The sequence below is a fragment of the Seriola aureovittata genome, chromosome 14 (genome assembly GCF_021018895.1).
Source record: "Seriola aureovittata isolate HTS-2021-v1 ecotype China chromosome 14, ASM2101889v1, whole genome shotgun sequence".
NCBI classification, from domain to species: Eukaryota; Metazoa; Chordata; class Actinopteri; order Carangiformes; family Carangidae; genus Seriola; species Seriola aureovittata.
In genome coordinates this window covers 20530001-20550000 of record NC_079377.1, presented here as the reverse complement: position 1 = coordinate 20550000, position 20000 = coordinate 20530001, and the positions used below count along the sequence as shown (strand labels likewise).

The 20000-nt window shown below is 42.0% G+C and overlaps 1 protein-coding gene across 2 annotated transcripts in view; it reads right to left on the bottom strand.

The window, feature by feature from the left end:
- Nucleotides 1-20000, bottom strand: part of slc8a1b (solute carrier family 8 member 1b) — a 143221-nt gene that overhangs the window by 21671 nt on the left and 101550 nt on the right. For both annotated transcript variants that reach the window (XM_056394774.1, XM_056394773.1), the window contains exons 6-7: nt 8373-8518; nt 5168-5267 (exon numbers count right to left, since the gene is read on the bottom strand). In XM_056394774.1, coding sequence (XP_056250749.1) covers nt 5168-5267; nt 8373-8518 — 246 coding nt within the window. The remainder of the gene's footprint in view (nt 1-5167; nt 5268-8372; nt 8519-20000) is intronic.

The following is a 20000-nucleotide window of genomic DNA, read 5'->3' as shown; positions in this document are numbered from 1 at the left end:
CACACACACCCCCTCACACACCCACAACACAAGCACACTGACATTTCAGAGGGCTTTAATGGCTGACTAAATGCAGGTCTCTTGCTTTGAGATGAATGTCATGGTCTCACTTTGTGCGCGCGCGCGCGCGCGTGTGTGTGTGTGTGTGTGTGTGTGTGTGTACAAGCGTGTGCGTCAGTGTAAGTGCCAATCTGGTGTTATGATGCGGATCTTAAACGTTCTCTCATGGCTGCCGTTTTAGCAGAAGCCAAATCTAAAATCTTCCCCTAATTGAACTGATGAACTGATAAACATCGACAGATTATTTATTTTTTGCCACATATGAGGCCGAAATACTTTCTGGAGGGTTTCTCAGCGATGGAGATCTTGATCTGACAACTCAGACGGAGATGATGAGAAAGTGTAAATGTCTCCGGTCAAAGATGAAGGAATATTTGAGGCTCCTTTAAAGTGATTCTAATCTTGAATCCAATCTAACACGAGATAAGAGAGAGTGAGGGAGGATGATAGAGCCAGGAAGAGAGAGAGAGAGAGAGAGAGAGAGAGAGGGAGGGAGAGATGAGATTAGACGCAGCTAGCTTATCAGTGTGTATTAAATCCACCACCGTATCACTGACAGCCGCTCTGGACTTGTTCAAACCCTCGAACCAGCAGTGTGTGTTTGAGAGGATGAGCTGCCAAGTTGAAGCGTGTCTCCATTTGGGCTCATTGTGTAAGTGTGTGTGTGAATGTGTGTGTCTGTGTGTAAGAGAGAGAGAGTGTGTGTGGCATTTTGTGGGTTCAGTTTGTAAAAAAGGAAAAAAAAGAAAAGTGTGTGTCCAGAACAACGGCAGCAGAGCTCTTGGAACAGATGTCTGAGTTTATCAGCTGTTTGTCTTATTTGTTAAGAGACTAATTTCCCTTCATCAGATTCTTTTCTTCCTCCTTTTATTTTTTCTCTTCCCACCTTCCAGGCAGTAATGAGAGCTTTTCAAACCATTTCAGCTCATTTTCTATCTGTGTTGTTGCGAGATTTCATCCATCCATCAAAACGTCTTTTCTAATACGTGTAATGTCACTTTACATATTTTTTTCTCTCGCTTATGTGGTTTTTCTCCCTTTCTTCTTCTTCTTCCCTGCTGTTTTTTCCTTTCTTCTTTCCTTACATCTTTCTTTCTTTCCTTCCTCCCAGTAGATTAAATTACTGTTTCAGATGTTTTTACATCCTTCGGTCTGTTAGCTTAGCCTCACCTTACCATATCTCTCTTCTTCCCCTCTACCTTCAACCTTCTTCTTCACTTATCTCCAGCACCCTTCCATCCATCCATCCATCCATCCACTCATCCATCCATCCACTCATCCATCCATCCAGCCATCCATCAATCCATGCATGACGGAAAAATGACCAGATCTGAGCCTGGAGGAGCTGACTCTTGCGTGGCCTTGTGTCACAGCCGGGCTCCTTCATTTCCTCCTCATCCCTCCATCATGGGTTCAACACATTTGCACCGGAGGAGTAATTAATCCTCGACCTCCCTTGTGTGTTTGGTAATTAAGTGGGGGAGAGCAGATGGAGGGAGAGTGTGGGAGAAATGGAAAAAGAAGCAGTGCAGTAAAGGGGCCGGAGTGAAATAAAGTAAATGAAAGTGAAAGTGACAGAGTTGGGGCGACAGTAAACCCACTTAAACCCATTTAATACGATTTTATCTTCGCTGATTACAGTATATTCAGAAAGATAAGACGACTTGAGTCGTGGTGATTTGAACTTATCGAGCTCTACACTGAGTGAGGCTTAGTCTGCAACATGACCACAATCCCTCCTTAAGCTGAGCACAATTGGACACCTCAGTTCTTCTTTGGTGTACAATCAAGACAAGAAGAAGCATCTCGCTATGAGCATCACACAGTATCAAACAGTTTTGTAGTGTTGCTTGTTTTAACTGTGTTTAACTGTGAAGAAATAAACAGAGTTTCTCTTGGGAAGAAAAAAATTGCTTTGTGTTTTCAGGCGCTGCAACAAGGTTATTTGGTGCCACACGAGTTGGCATTGTTTTAACTTTTCCCAAATCAACTCAGCCAAATAAACACTTACAAACATGCTGGGCGAGAAGGAGTCTCGGTGCGATGTAGTAAAACCCAGACATCGAGAGCTGGTGGTAATGATGGCAGATGAAATAGATTTCAGACTATAGCTCCAACCAAACTTCTGTCTTCACACGCCGTCTTTGTTGTTAACTCCCAATTACTTACCCTGCACATTATATACCAGCTTTCATAGTGTAGTATTTGTTTACGAGGAAATATCAACACTTCTCTCAGCATGCACTTTATTGCTTGCTTCACATTCTCAGTAAACAAAGAGTGTAGAGAAAGATGCTGGCGGGCAAATCAATTCTTTCACAGCTGGATGTCTGTCTGACCAATCAGCTGCCACTTTGATCCGTAAGCATCCAATCAGCTCCTAATCTCAGACACTTTGAGCTCTTGCAATCCAATCAGATTCAGGTTTAAAGGCCCTGAAAAACCAATCAGCCTCCAGTTTGATCTGGTTTTGAATCTGATTTGGGTTGTTGACTTCCTCTGTGTGTGTGTGTGTGTGTGTGTGTGTGTGTGTGTGTGTGTGTGTGTGTGTGTGTGTGTTGCAGTTGACCTGTTATAATTTTGCAGGCATATATAAGTGTTTTTGAATCATGGTGAAACCCTGTTGTGTTCAATCGCTGTGTGAATACAACGTGATGAAGCTGTGTGTGTGTGTGTGTGTGAGAGAGAGAGAGAGTCTCATAATAAAAGCTTATTCTTCAGTGGAAATTGCACTCACTGCCTTTTTACTGTGTCCACCCCACCCCACACACACACACACACACACACACACACACACAACACACACACACACACACACACACACACACACACACACACACACACACACACACACACACACACACACACACAGCAGTCTGTCAGCCTAGACAAGCTAATCCCAGATAAGAGAGAGAAGACAGGCCTTTTCATTAATGGCATCAGCTCGCCAACAAAGGCCGGCTGACAGGCTGGCTAACTAAAGCACAAATAAACACACACACACCCACAGGATAAAGTTATTTGAAGGCGCTGAAGTGATTGAGCAGTCTGTAGACAAACAATGCTCGAACAGAAACCCAGTTTCAAAGATGGCAGCAACAAATTAGGTGATTTTTTTTTTTTAATTCACAGTGATTATCTAGAGCTATTTTCATTTACACAAATACAAAATGTTTTGCTCCGATTAACAGTGTTAACAGTGATTTGCTCCTCTCTAATAGTTTTCCTACTTGCATAAGCAGTTCATGAAAGTGTATCCTCAATGTGCTCCTGTCAGTCTGAGCTGCGGTAAATAAACACGGTACAGTTTTTCTGGAAATAATCACTGGCAGCACCCACACACATGCAGCCCTGCGCGCAGCGTGGCAGGAGCTGTAGGGATGAATCTGTGTCGGACTTAGAGCAGCAGATAGGGGGGCACGTTTCAGCAACTAGAATATTACACACCGACAGTAAGATGTATTGTAAATGATAATGACATAATACTGTTCACACTGTCAAACTATTCCAGCTAAAGGTATATAATGTACCCATAGTGTATTGTGCAATTTGAAAACTACAGAGAGAGTTTCATGAGAAGATCAACGCCGCATGTTAGCTTAGCTTAGCATGAACACTGGAACAGCAGAAACAGCTAAGCTGGAGCTAAGACTCAGACATCAACAGTAACTTGAGTAAGGAGAAAGACTCACAAGGAAAACTTCTCGTCACTGTTGGACTGAACAATTAATCGAAAAACATTATCAAAATCGCAATATGGCCGATAGCAATATCCAAATGCTCCGGCCTACAAGTCATATTCTCCAGATGCGAGGGAACAGGATGGTTTGATGCAGATTGCACATTTTTATATTTTTCAGTGAGCTTGTATGATTTTGTTTTTGCATGTCGCTCAGCCCTACTGTCGGGTCGACTGGAGAACTCTGAAGCAGAAACACCACAACAATGAACCTCCTGTTATCTGAAGTGTTGCTCTCTCTCTCTCTCTCTCTCCCTCCTTTTCCACTGATGAACTGCTGTAATATTATCCTGCCTACAGAGGGCAAGTTACCACTAGTAACCAATCAGCTGTGAAGATTCTGCAGGGAAACAGAAAAAAAAAACTTTGCCTCTCTCTCTTTCATCAGTTTCCTCTCGTTCCTCTCAGCCACTCACTCTCTTTACCAGTTTACTTGTTGCATGAATTCTTTCCATCTCTTGTTCTCTTTTTCAACCTGCTAAAACTTCATACATAAATTCTTCAACTGTATGGCATTATATTTCTCTTCATGCATTCACTCTCTTATTCATCACTGTTTCACAGTCCTGCATGCTCTCTCTCTCTCTCTCCATTAGTCTCTATTTGCATAATATATGGACTCTCTCACACACCAGGTTTCCTCATCTCTCGCTCTTAACATGCATCCTCTCTTTCTCCCTCTTCATGGGACATTAACACCATCTTGGCTTATAAAAGATCTTGACACTCACAAGACTTTAGTGTTGAATATTCCCATCTTTCTCAAGCCCTGTCTGTCACACATTAACACACATGCACAGGCGCACACACACACACACACACACACACACACACACACACACACACACACACACCCTTGACTTTGTGGGGGCTGAAACACACACACACGCAGTCGCTCCCACAATCACTCTCCACATAATCTCCCATCTGGTCAGTGTTTGTCTGCCCAAACCATCAAACCAAGCCAGTTCACTTTTCCAGTAACCATTAAAAATCATGAACACACACACACACACACATACACACACACACACACACACACACACACACACTTGACTCCATGGCACGATGAAATCAGCCCACTTCATTTTCCTCCAGCGTTAGAGTAGCCAGCCACACATTCACACACATTCAACATAAGATGTTTGATATTTTCAGATATACTGATCATTAGAACACAGAACCACACAGAACTCAACAGAAGATAAAGCGCAGCTGTTCAAGCTAACAAGAATTTATATGACACACACCCTCACACACACACACACACACACACACACACACACACACAAACGGAGTCTTCGAACCACTTCCGATGACTCCAGTTAAACACGCACTCACACACACACACCTGTCGTTTGGCCTTACCTGCGCTCACAGTGATGGCTTCTATGAACTGGTCTCTCCAGCTGTTGGTTCCAACCAGCAGAGCCAGGTTGGTCTTCTTGATCAGCTTGTCCACTGTATTCTGCCAGAGGACAGATGGAGATGGATGGTAATGGTTAGAGACACCAGCCAGAATACACCACAGTATTCAGGATGCCATGTTATGTCATAAATTCATTCATTTGAGAGACTTAGTCATTTGTTTGGCATGAGAAATCTGCTGGATTGCTTTATGGCATAAAACAGGAAACTGGCACTGTCCTTTCAGAATAAATGTTTTAAAGTCGTCAGGGGAAATGTGAAACTAAAAACTAGAACTACTTATGTAACCACTCTGAGACATAGGCATATGCTTGTTTTTACTCTCTTGTTGTGGTTGTATTGCACTTCAATTGATAATGATATATTCATTTTTAAAAATACAAAAAACCCCTTCACACAGTTTTCCCTCTTCTGTGACGGTGAAAATAAATCATCTTATTCCACTCAGTGTCACATATACCTGTATACCAGCGTGGACTGAGTACAATATTCAAACCCATGACTCTGTGTTTATGGCTGCAATATTCAGTCAAAGTCAAATAGTCTAGAAGACTTAAGCATCATTTTATATACATTCCCCAGAATTCAGCCAGAAATATTTGGTATGTTTAGATTCTAAACGTGTGTGTGTGTGTGTGTGTTTAGATTCTAAACATACCAAATATATCTAAACAAATATATCTAAACTTTAGAAACTCTATGATCAACTGAAAATGGAGCTCTGTGGGTTTGGATGTCCAGCTGCACAGTATCAGTATGTATGTGACATTAATTCATCATTGTTTAATTTAACACTTCATATATACACACTGCCCTGTCATCCCTCCATTTTATTCTTCCTCCCTCTCATCCTTCCTTTTTTTTCATCCCGCATCGCCTTCATTCCTTGGATTTCTATACCTTTGTTCTTTTCTCCACAAGAAAGAAAATATGACAGATTGAGATAACACACTAAAACACTCAGGCTTACACACACACACACATACAAAGATGCACGCACACACACACATCACACTGTAATTAGTGGAGCGGTGGGGATTGCTCTCTCCTTTTCTCTCCACTTCAGAGGGAAACTGGGATGCTAATTGTGTTGAATGGAGCTTAGGGGTGTAAATACGGCCTCGCTGACTCTGTGGACAAACTCTCACACACACACACACAACTGGCTCTACTCTGACTATTGTCTGTGGAGAGTTTATTCAACCGTACGTAGATTCTTGTCATATCGTCTTTCTCATTCTGTGTTACGCTGTTATTTTTATCTCCTTTGCTCTCTTCTCCATTTCCTCCCTCGGTTGTTTACTTTAGACTCAGATGGGCCGGTGTGGGCATGTACACATTCAAATGCATTTACTGAATAGTAATGGCAGCAATTTGAGGGGGAGGGAGACTCTCATACAGTTGTCAAAAATGTCTCTTCACAGCTTCTTTCCCTCTGCTGTACCGCAGCGTCAGCACAAGCACAGAGAGGTAGTGAGCAACTCGTGATTCACTCCTCACCGTGTCTCTGTCTTATTAGAGCTTCTGGACTGAAGGTGTATTTAGAGCAAATGTGAAGTGAATCTTAAAAGCAGCGCAATCGCATGTAAAGTCAGTGGAAAGACGATTATTGTGAATCGGCCCTGGGCGCCGTGAGCTGAGGCGAAGGCGTGACCGTGTGAGCTGAAAATTAGTGAGAAATTAGCATTTTCGCAGCGACTTTACAAGTCTACTTCAAACAGAAAACACCCACTAGAGACCCACTCTTCACCTGAGATAAGTCACAGACTGAGTTGTGACAATAACACACAGGCGCACAGTCTGTACGTTGCTAATTAGCTACAGTTACTGTCTCTAGAGTGGGTGCTTGGGCTGTTCAGGGCGAGTAAACAGGGAGTGCAAAAACAGGTCCAGCCGTCAAATTAGAACAAACCGAGGCAAAATATTAGTTTCGTGTTCAGCCACTGAACACACCTTGAATGTGTACAGAAAACTCCACACACACATTTTTTTTTACCAGTACCAGGGCTGTATATGGATTGTTTCATTTTGTCATCATTTGTCACCGCTGACAACCATCTATTCCATCACTGGTGTCAGATAATGATGAGAGCTTGATAAAGACTTCAGACTAAAAAAACCAATAGTTTTTTTTTTTTTGCCTGTTTCAACTTCCTTCCATACGAGCACGATTTACCTGTCACTAAAACACAATCACAACTTGCTCATCAGTTTTCCATTTGTTTTTATTGTTTGAATTGAATTCCCTTTAAAAGGAAACTTTTATTTTCTTTTTTCCCCTTCAGTCTGTTATGTCAGACACTCACACTGTTACACTCCACTACCTGCCAATGGGCAGTACTTATAGGATTCAGTTCCACACACACACACACACACACACACACACACACACACACACACACACACACACACACACACACACACACACACACACACACTTTAATGTGCAAAACTACTTGACAAAGTATAGCATCCTGTCAAGTGTCGAGCTATTACTGGGTGTTATTAACTGTCTGTCTAGAGTGAGCATGTAGGTGGAGCAGCAGCAAGGAACATGCATTAGTACACACACACACACACACACACACACACACACAGACACACACACACACACACACACACACTCTACAAAATGTAACATGGATGGTAATTAGATCTACGCTTGTATTAAGAGTCTGCGTGGGAGAGGGAGAGCAGGGAAAGGACGCACACACAACAATTACTTCCTGTATGTATCAGAGAGGTTTGTGAGTGTGTGAGTGTAAACTGGGAGGGATGTGTGTTTGTGTTGTCTGTGTCTTTTGGGACATCAGTAACGTGAGCAATTTAAAGCCAGTCTTGCTGTTCGTCAGCTGTAGAATTTCCTTGATGTGTGCTGTATCTCTGATGTTTCAGTGTTCACAGCCCCACCAGTGATTAATGATGTGAGGCCACTGTGTTGACTGTCTCGCCTCTATCCAGGATCTATATTAAAAGGAACTGGAGCCAGTGCACTGCCCGACAACAGCAGGGATTTTTATTTTCACTGCACACTAAAACGTGCGCCTGCCATCTGTGCTGGATTGATTAACCTCTAATCAGACCTATAACTGTCATTCCTGTTATCACATGACCCACACATACACAAACACTCTCCCTGCCTCACCTTGAACTCGTATGATTCCTCTATGATGACCTCCAGTTTGACGTGGTCGCCCAGCATGGGGCGGCCCATCTCGGCGATGCGGCGCTCCTCTTCATCTTTTCCCGTCAGCGCCTCCTCTTCCTCATCCTCTTCCTTCAGCTGCTCCTCTGAAAACACAACAAGGGAACGACAGAAAGCAGCGTTAGATCAGGAGAGCAGAAGGCCGCTCAGGTACTGGGCATTAACTGGACTGACAGACCAGCAAACACAACATACAGGGTTTCCAGCTTAGAGAAAGTGGTGGAGTAGGAGAAAAGTGTTTTTTTTTTTTTCTTTTCAGGAAGTTTTTAATGTCACAAAACTTGAAATGTGAAACGCTGACATAACATGTTGCAGCTATATAAATGAACAGCATAGTAATGACCAACAAAAGTTGCCGGAGCTCCTTGAAATGTGTCATCTCATTAAGTTTGAACAAAAACTTGAGACATTTGTGTTCAAAATATGGAGACTTACATCAGCCCTACTGGAACAGTAATTGTCAATTTGTGTCAAGTATTATGGACTGGATGGATGGAGGGGGAATTTTACATTTTTATGTGCAGGGACAGAACCCCATCTGGCCGCTGTAGATCTTTCAAACTCGTCAGTACAGTGCTGAAAACCTATTTGTTATTTGAGCATTTGCTTTAGACTTATTTCTTTACTAGATTCAATAAAAACAAATCATTAGCAGTTAAGATACCAGGTTGTGGGTGAAGACACACTAGAGGTACTGAGTGTACTGAATCATCATTGTCACCGACTGAAACAGAGGCTTTTGTCCCTCTCACTGTTGACTGAAGCGCCGTCACACACAGCTCGTCACTTCCTGGTTAAAAGACGGTGAATCTTTTGAAATGAACTCAGTAAAGTGATTTTTAATTTTCACCTCTTGAATTAACAATTAGACTGTGACTATGGTTTGAACTTATTTAATTAGGTTTACACTGTTCAATAATTATAGTAGCATTACTAAAAGAAAATATATCTCCGGCTCCCCTATCACCTCATTATCGTTGTCTCTCTATACCCCCCCCCCCCCCTTTTCCCTTTTCTTCTTTTCCCCTTCTCTTTATGGTGTGTGTCAGTAATTGAGATTCACTGTAGAGCCTGAACTCGCTGCTGGGATCAAACAGGGAGAGAGAAAAGGCCATGATCAAATTTTCCATGGGGGAACAGTTATCCATGCTATTGCCTTCCATTACAGTGCAGTGCATTGTGGGTCTGCACCAGTTCATTGGTCATTTGTTCCCCTCAGTTGAGTTGCAGCATGGGGCTTATATCTCACTCTCTCACTCACTCACTCACTCACTCACTCACACACACACACACACACACACACACACACGCATGCAAATTTCTGCCAGGTCCGGTTTCGTCAAAACGAGAGAGAGCTGAAGCACGAGAGCCGAAGAGGAGCAACTGAAGCCTCCCAGACACAAACAAAACAGAGGCGCTGCAACAGTGACTCAGGTGACATTGTTACAGTCCAGATGAGTCAATACTTAAAAGTCCAGCTGAAAATTCAATAAATGAGAAATTGTTTCTTCGTTTCATAATTGTGCCCCTTGTCTCTGCAGTGACCAGCCACAGAGCTGTTATCTCTCTGACAACCAATCAAATCTAATCAAACCATTAACGTCACTGTTCTCTCATCGGCAGACAGTCACAGCTACACAACACAAGAGCCCCAGACCTTAAACAGCAACCCGAGTTAGCTTTCCTGCTATCATTTCCTGTGTAATATAACTCACAAAGACATGTCTCATCTTGACCAAACAGACTTCCTTTGAGTTACCTTCAAATGTCTTTTTGGTCCGTTCTGATGCTGCTGTGGTCCTTACGCGCCTCAGCTACCACTGTTAACAACATGACGTCTGCCCATGGCGTCTAAGCTGCAGTGCAAGTTTGATTACTGTCTGTGTTTCCCTGCTGTGGAGCTATAGCTGCTGTCAATCAAACACAGACACCCACACTCCTCTGAAATGGTGTGTTTTTAATATTTCCCCAAAAACTTTTCTTTTTCTTCCTTTATTTTTATTTTATTTATTATATTTAACTATCAATAATGAATATAAATATCAATTTGCCTGCAAAGCAGAATTATTAATTGGGATTTCTGTTGGACTCTAATGTGGCATCCATTAATATTTGAGTAAAAAACACAGCCTGCACACGGTCAGGCTTGCAGTAATTCGAACATGGAGAACTGGGACATACACAGTTACTCAATCATTCCTCATTCATATCCATGCTCATCAATGTTAATGGTCAAAACAGTCTGTTTTACTTTGGTCGGCTCTGCTGCTCTGCTCCTGTTGTGGAATAACATTTTACAGTTTAAATCATCCATCAGGCAGCGCTGCTTCACCTAGTCCCATATCCGAGTTCTCTTCCTGTCAGATTCAGCTCAGCAGACAACACGAAGAGGCCCAGAGTAAATGCACGTTGTCATTTTCTTTTTCTTTTCTTCAGAATTTGATCTCTCTGTTGCTATGTGAACATTACACTCAAGCTGCTGCCGCTGCTGCTGCTCTGCGCCTGTGTTGCTATTGACTCATGTTCTTTCAGTGACGGTCAATTAAAATAATTATCTGAATGTCCTGTGACGGTTTGCATTGATGCAGCAGCAGGTGACAGCACGACACGTTTATACAGAATTTAAAAAGGCCTCCTGAATCACAATCAAGAGCTATTTCACAGCCTGTATGTTGCACCCGTTTTTTACATATTGCGCACGGACGAGTTCCACTGTTGTCAATGGTTTGTTGTGAAAATCAGTTGAACTGGCTGAGGAGGATTACACCTCACATGCCCTTCACGGTTCACTTTCAGCTAACTCAAATTTGCAGTCAATTTGATTCACACACACACACACACACACACACACACAACACACACACACACACAATTACACACCATGTAATTGTGATTTAATGAACCCAATTAACACCCTTCACTAAACCTCATGTGGGATGAACATGACCTGGCAGTATCCTTGTTAGCTACCCTCCCTTTGCATGTGTGTGTGTGTGTGTGCAGAAGATTATTGCTTAAGTGTCTAAATACACTGGGAATTCAGCATTAAGGGATAATTAAATGTATTTTCAAATTGGGCGCTCTTTCTTTTACGTTCACTCACAGAAACTGTGTATATCTTTCAATAAATGGAGACAAAACACAAGGAGGATCTGATCTTACCTCTGTACTATCCCTAAATGTCTGCCTGTTTTTTTACATAACCATTTTTCCTTCCTTCTTAATCTGTATTTTTCCTTTGATCTACTGTCATTTCATCCTCTTTGTCTCTGCTTGTGCATATTAAAACCTCTGATGAGTTCTCCTCTTCCTCTAATTCCTTCTTTCCCTCTTTTCTGATTTAGTTTCAGTTGTAATGAGCTTCGGTGAACAGCCACAGCAAACCAACAAAAAGCACAGTACTTATTCGGTTAGCAACCTTGACAACATAGCTCTCAAATGCTTGGTTTACAAGAACACTTTTCATAAAGTACTTTGCCTGCCACCACTCTGAAAGGAAGATTATTATCTGTTTTACTAGAACATTCCTACATCGTCATTCTGATTCATGCAAATCTTGACTTCAAATTTCTGAATGCAACTACCACTGCTCTTTCACTCTTTTCCTCTATGTTGTCTCCTCTCTGAGTTTGGTATAAGATATTTCATGCACTGTAAAAACCCACAACTCCTCCAACCTGAACGACCATATAGGTCGTTTTTTTCCCACCCTCTAATATGACCTACAGGAGCGTCTCCTGAAATAGCGCCCGTACGGCCGCAGGCGCTCCTGATCTTGGTTGTACTAATAATAAACACGAAGTTTATACCGAGAGCAGCGTACCTACTTACGTTGTTACCATGGTTACTATAATAATGGTCATGGCTTGGTTAGGTGTAGGAAAACATTGTGATTTGGCTTAAAATCAATACTCCCTCAACATTAGACAATCTTTGTTGTCATGGGTACAATAATAACGACATGGTTAACTTTGTCGAACGCCCATGGATAATAGACACAACATGAACTGCTACTTTCACATGGGAATCGAACAACGCTCTCCTGTGTCATATTCCTGTGTTTTGGTGACCCGTCCATCCACCACTACCTCCTCTTGACGCAGACTTCGCCGCTCTTTATACTACGTTACCGGACTTCTTCCTTTGCTGATGTCATAATTATTACAGCCGCTAGATGTCACCTAACGTCAAAACGTAACTATGGGTCATAATAACCCGCTGCACCTAAGGGATCGTTTTTTTTACAAGAGGACAATCTCGGAAAAAAAACAAAAACGCTTTGCCTTAAATATGGATTGTGCGTTTTGAAGTCTTAAGAATATAAATGATCAACATTCAATAAAAAAATGAAGTTGTGCCAACAAACCGAAAACTGAATGAACTCTGACTCTTTTCTCCAGAAAGGCAGAAAGCCAGTTACATGATGGCAGCTTGTTATGAGTCACATGATCTTTGTCTCTGATCAAAATGAAAACAAAACAAACCGTGCAGCAACTAAAGCCGGTCAGAGAACATACACCATCATCCACATATTTAAAGCCCAACGTCCGGAGCAGCTGAAACATCTTTGCTTTCCACTGTAGTCAGACAGCGTGTCACATGACCTGGATGTTTTCTAGCATCATTTCTACAGTGTGGTGTTTGTGCTCAAGTTTGCACTTGAGCACAATGAAACGCAGTGATGAACCTTTGATTAAATATTGAGTTTTTATTTTTTTCTTGGATTAGAAAATGTGTCTGGATGAAACACGGGTCAATACGTGCTGACAGGAGGTAGCATGTGTGAGTGTCTGATTGTATGTGGGATTTCACACCTTGCCATGCTTTGATAAGAGTCCCTCGTTCTACAGAGGTGATAGAAGATGACGGGGTGGGGGGTGGGGGGGGGGGGGTGGAGTGGAGGAAAAAGGGTAAAGAGGGAGGAAAGACAAAACGACAAACCGAGAGGGGAGGAGAGGAGAGAGGAGAGAAGATGAGAGAGAGAAAGGGAGAAGAGGATTTTTACACCTTGTCATGTTTGATGGACTTCCTCCATCAGTGGAGGCAGAGGAAGAGTGGGGAAGAGTGAGAGGGGAGGGGTGTATCTTTGCAACCTGTCAGCCTTTTAAAGACAAGAGGAAGAGCAGAGGGAAGAAACTTCTGCGCTGTGTCAAGGAGGAGATGAGCAGACGGGGAGAAGGAGAGAGAAGACAGGGAGGAGACAGGAGAAGACACCATCTTTGACAGGATTAAACATTACAGCAGGAGACGAGGCAAGGAGGAGGAGGAGGAGGAGGAGGAAGGAGCTGTTACACTGTCACACTTTTGGAGAGTCCCATAGGAAGCAGAGGAGAGGAGCAGGAGGAGAAAGTACAAGTGGAACTTTTAAAGACTTGACAGGCTTTCAGCGAGTCACGTCTGCTGTCTGGGGAGGACAGGCTCGCCTGTCCAACCAGCAGGTACAGCACTGAAGAGAGGAGGGGACGATGATGAGGAAGAGAACAAAGCCGAGAAGGAAAAGCAGGGAGACGAAGAGGAGGAGGAGGAGGATGAGAATCTAATCTAGAGTCTAATCAATATCATCTTCTGCTCCATCATCTACTCGTTTATTTAGTGCTGCAAATGACTGATAAAAAGAAACAAAACACTGGCATTCATTTCCAAAGATCATTAATCACTGCTGTTGTGAAGGTTACTCACTTACATCTGCATATTACGATAATAATAAACACACTAATACATTCATTTACATTGTTTGGTGATTTGTTTAATGACACTATTTCACAACACCTCATTAAAATGTATTACTAATGTTGTTTTCTATTGTGGTGTGTGTATAGTGGGTTCAATTAGCTTGTACATTATAGAGAGTATTGTACATACAGCACTAATGAAAAGGCTAAGTAGAAAGTGACCTTGGTGAACTCACACACAAGTGGCCATCGACCGGCGATTAATTCATTCATGTTGTTTTTGTTTGTTTGTTGTCTTGATTAAAGCTGGAGCTAATAATTATGTTAAGTACTATTGCATAACTAAATACACACATGGTCACACACACACACACACACACACACACACACACACACACACACACACACACACACACAGAGGGCAGAGAAAGATCATAGGGAGAAGGAGGATGAGAGGAGAGGACATTGCTGTCAGACAAAATCTGTCACATACACTATATTCACACAGATACATGTGTTTGCATCTGTGTGGTCACATGTTGCAATGTATGCACTCTATGGGTGTATATTGGATCTGTCCGTGCATGTTGGATACGGTGTGTGTGTGTGTGTGCGCACGCACATGTGTGTGTGTGTGTTAGGACATGGGGTCGTCACCCTCTGCAGGGCGAGTGTGTTTTTAGCTGGTTTCCCTCTCAGCACTGTTCCTTCCTCACGCTGCACTTTCTCCCAACCAGATGACTGACGGAGGTTCACAGGCTGCAGTGAACTCTCCTCCGCCTCCTGCTGCCCTGAGGCTCCTCTGGACCAAAGTTAAAAACCTGCAATATCACAGGCTCTTCTGGAAAAACTTCTGAAGCCCCCAGTGAATCCAGATTTTACCTCCAGAAAAAAGAAAGAAAATCTCCTACATGAAAGATGCGATCACACAAAACACCTTCAGAGGGAGTCAGAGATGCATTTTTCTTCCTGAAAAGAAGAAATAAATCTACCCTTCATATCCTTAACAACACTGACAGATGACTGAATATCTGTCTCCACCTGCAAATACTAAATATCGGGCTACACCTGCACAAACAAACCAAAGCTAGATGCAAGTTCACACCTGCTCTCTGGGGGCTGTTGAAAGGCATTCTAGGACATGAAGGAAAACTCTGCCAGAAATAGAAGAGGATGAAATAGGTTAACGGAAAAGTAAATCACAAGCCTTTTCATCCTCTCTTGAATGAATGAGAACTTGTAGCAGCTCTACCATGGATGATCTGTGGGGCGGCTGACTGGGGTGGAAAGATTGGCCAAATCTGATAAAGGAATACTGATTTTCTTGTCTGTATTTTCAGCAATTTATAGCTGAAGTGGCTGATTTTCAAAACACATTTGTTCAAAGAAAATGAAACTTTTAACATTTAGTACTTTTCAAAAAGTTACTGAGGTCAATTTTTTTCAAGCATCTGATACAACCCACAAGAGAGTCTGCTGAAATAACGACCCTATGGTGGTACACGTACTGGACCTTGGTTGTCATGGTTACAATAACGACTTGGTTAGGTTTAGGCACAAACACTACTTGGTTATGTTTAGGAAAAGTTTGTGGTTTGGGTTCAATTAGGTACCTCCTTAACATTAGACAATCTTTGTTGTCATGGTTACAATAATAAACGCACGGGCTGTACCAGCAGCGGTATACCGGACATTCGTTGCCATGGTTACAATAGGCAATGGAAATGACTTGGTTGGGTTTAGGCACAAGACGTACTTGGTTAGGTTTAGGAAACGTTTATGGTTTGGGTTTAAATAAGTACTTCCTTAACATTTGATGATCTTAGTTGTCATGGTTACCATAATAACGTGGTTAATTTTGTTGAATGGTCATGGACAAAACACAAACACAACAATAACTGGGAATCGTGTGATACTTCTGTGTTTTGTTGAAGCATCCACCCACCCCAACTTCCTCCTCACGCCGACGTTACCGCTCTATATACGTCATCAAACGTCTTCGTTTTGCTGATGTCATTATTACTACGGCCGCCAGATGTGGCCTAGCAACTAAACGTAACTATGGGTCATTATAACCTGCTGCTCAGCTGACCTATGGCCTTGTTTTTCACAGGAGGGCAGTGTGCAAGCCTCCGCCGTGCATTCAGCTGCTTCCTGTAAAAGTCATTCACATCTCTCCTGCTCTCAGTAAAGTCAAATAGCTTCAAGACTGTGTACTGAACTACAATCATTTCTTTCCCAGCTTTCTGGCTCTACAATGTCTACAGCCTCATATCAGTACAGCAAATCAAAGTCCGATCCGGTGCTTGTTTAGTCAGTACATTAAACCTGTCAACCTCCTCAGCTTACAGCAAAAAAACAGCTAAATGAAACAATCAAAAGAAGGGAAAAGAACATGAGGCTTTTATCTCTGGCTCAGAGGCTCTTCACTAATATTTGAAGTCCCGGTTTGATGGAAGATGAAACGGGACCTTCTGGATTCCAATAAGAAACGCTGACTCTGTTCTCTCGCTCACTCACTCACACTCCCTGAATGCTAAAGCCGCTTTCTGGAATTAATATCTCAAGGCACAGTTCTCACATTAATCAACATTAGAGAGAGTGAACGTGCCTCCATTGGTTGGTTTTCAGCTGTTGTCTCGGGGGCAGATGCTTAAAAGCCTATTTGAAATACGCCGGATTTTGCCAAAATGAGAAAATCAATTCTACATTCCACAGTCTCTCTGCAGGGCGCCCTGTGTGAGAAGAGCTCATTTACTGAAGGCAAAGCATCCACAAACACTGATACACAACTAGAGATGGAAAGACACGGAAAACACAGACTGTCATTATGTCTGTACTTTCACAGATTCACCTGTCTCAGCCATAAATTGCACATACAGTATGTTATACAGATGAAACACGTCTGTCCGATGGTTAGAATTGATCAACTATGTAAAGTTCACACGCTGCATATATGGATGTAGCTTAGTGATGAGGACAATCACAGCAGTGGTTCTGTGCAGAACTTTTCAATGCTACCACTTAAGTAGCATTTTAACTTTTAATTAAGGAAACTGAAAAACGTCCAACTACAAACGTGACAAAACGAATTTAGTCTAGGACTTGTACTAATAATGATTAATAGCGATTTTCATATCGATTAATTGACTAGTTTGTGAAACCCCGACTGGATCAGATTGAAATACTTTTGAAATATAAACTACATGATTTCATCCACAGTTTCCCTAGACATTAGGAGCTGATGTTTCTTTCGTCTAGTTTAATAAAATATTTTTTTCTATGTCAAAACATCTATTTAGCACAGTTGATATTACTATCTCAGATCCCTTTAAAGCAGCATGGTTTGGGACTAAAACATCTATATATTAAAAGCTGAAATCTGTAACATATCTCCACAGAATTCCTCCAAATTGACTGTTGAGAAATATGTTATCTTTTGAAAGTTATAGGGCCGCTTCTTTATCGTGCGCAGTTTGAAAAATGACTGTATTTTGATAAATTTTGCCAACAAAAATAGTAAATAAGAGGAATATTATGAAAGACTGATTCTGGACTATTGAGGATCTACCTCGAACACACAGATACACATACAGACATGTGTACACAAGCAAGTGCATGATGCTATACGTATGTGTAGAAACTGTACATACACACACACACACACACACACACACACATACAGAACATGCACTAATACCCATTTACACAGACACACACACAGTCTTGGGGCCAAAGCCGTAAAAGGTCTGTGTGTGGGTAATTTAGTATAGAGACAACCACCAGATCAGCTCATAAAACACACTCGTTAGACACACACTGTAGCCCGTACACTGTGTGTGTGTGTGTGTGTGTGTGTGTGTGTGTTTGTGTCCCGGAGGTGTGTTTGATCTCCTGACTGTGATAATGTGATATCCAGCCCTCGTCTTTGATCCCCTCATCACTATAAACACTGCTGATGCCTGGTAAACACACACTGCCATTAACACACTGATAGCACTGCTCTGTCAGAGTGTGTCTGTGTGTGATAGAGATAGACCTACTTTTAATGAGTGTACCCAGTCGAGGTAAAGTGAGTTTAAGGACATAAATCCCCCCCGAAAACAGTGTGGTGTGCTGATTCCACCTCACGTCAACATGCATTTCATTTGTGGGTAATTACATTTATCTTTTTCAAACCATAAACTGCTATTTGCCTCGATGTTAATATAAAAATATTGTGTAATATGCTAAATGTGCATTTCTTTGTGTTTGTGTGTGTGTTTGAAAGGCAATGAATAACAAGTGGAAAGTCCTCTGTGATTTTACATCTCTATATTACATTAGCTTGTAATAGAAAAGCAGGGAGATGAGTGGCTCAAATGAGATAATGGATAAACACAGTGGAAAACAGATGCACATATGCAGCGTGTGTGACTGAGGACACACGCAAACACACCCACACCTGAAACCACACACACTCCAGTGAGAGCACTGTAGCAGCTTTTAATAACGATCACCCACATCACTTTATTCGCATCTTTGCATTTGAATTAAAACCAGTAAATCAATATATAACATAATACGCAGTAAAGTGAGGAGAAAATGGAGACCTGTTCAGATTTGAAGGCAAATCTGATACAAAACACTGATCACTGTCTTCAATGCACCAATGTGCACAATTAGTCGACAATGATGCGTTGCGTAATGGCGTAACACTACTTTTGTAATAAAAGCGGGACGTTTTTATGGTCTCCCTGAGGAGGAAAGGTTTTGTTTTATTATGTGATTCAAATGAGACTGAAGACAAGGTCTACTTTATGTTTTATCATATTTTCTATTATAATTTAGTGGCTATCATTTCACCCTCAGCAGAGAGAAAGACTTGATGTGTGATATAGGACAGAGGTTTGTTTTAGGAGGCAGATTTCACTGGATTGATTGGGAGAGGAGACAAAGTCAATAGTTATAGGTTATTTGCCCCGACCCTCTGATACAGCCCATACAAGCATCTCCTGAAATATCGCCCCTATGGTGGCGGGCGTATAGGACCTTTGTCGTCACGGTTACAATAACGTGATCAGACTTATGGAACAGTCATAGCTTAGTCAGGTTTAGGCACAAGAATTGGTTAAGTTTCTTAATGTTGGAGGACTTTGTCGTCATAGTTACTATAATAAACACGCAGTTAATGTCGGGGAATGTCGAGCGGTAAGACAAACAACAAGGACCATTGGTTTCAAATGGGGAGCGGATCCTGTGTGAGAGCCCTGTGTTTTGTGGGTCCATCCATTCAGCTCAAGCTCCTCATCACATGGACTTTATCGCTCTTTATACCAACCTGACTTCCACCTTTGGTCCTGTCATAATGACTCTGCCTGCGAGAGGTCAGCTAACGATAAAACAGAACTATGGGCTGTATAAGGACTCCTTAGGCTCAAACCATCTCTGGTCCAAAACATCAACATTTCATGAGCTGAAGAGAAAAGCCCCGCTGTCGCTTTTGTGACAATGCAGTTTTTTGATGCTGTCTCAACTCTAATATAATATTCCAGGCAGATGCAAGTGTTGATAATACTGTATACAACCCAAAAAAAACCCATAACACCTCAGGTGACAGCATTACTTTTTGTTATGATGACAATATTTTTTCTAATGCTATTTGCCTAAAACTGCATTGTCACTGTTATTTCTGTGCTGTGGTTCTTTATTATTTCCTGAATGCCTCCCATGAATGCTATCCACATCATAGTCATATCCACAGTGAACACACTCTTGGGTATTATCTCTATATGTCTTCCTTTGTGCCAGAAATCCACAATCCAGCTGTATGAGAACACTTTGAAGTGAGCAGTGACATTTTCAAACACCTGCAGAGGGCTGATCAGAAAGCATGAAAAGCTCTTGGCTGAACGAG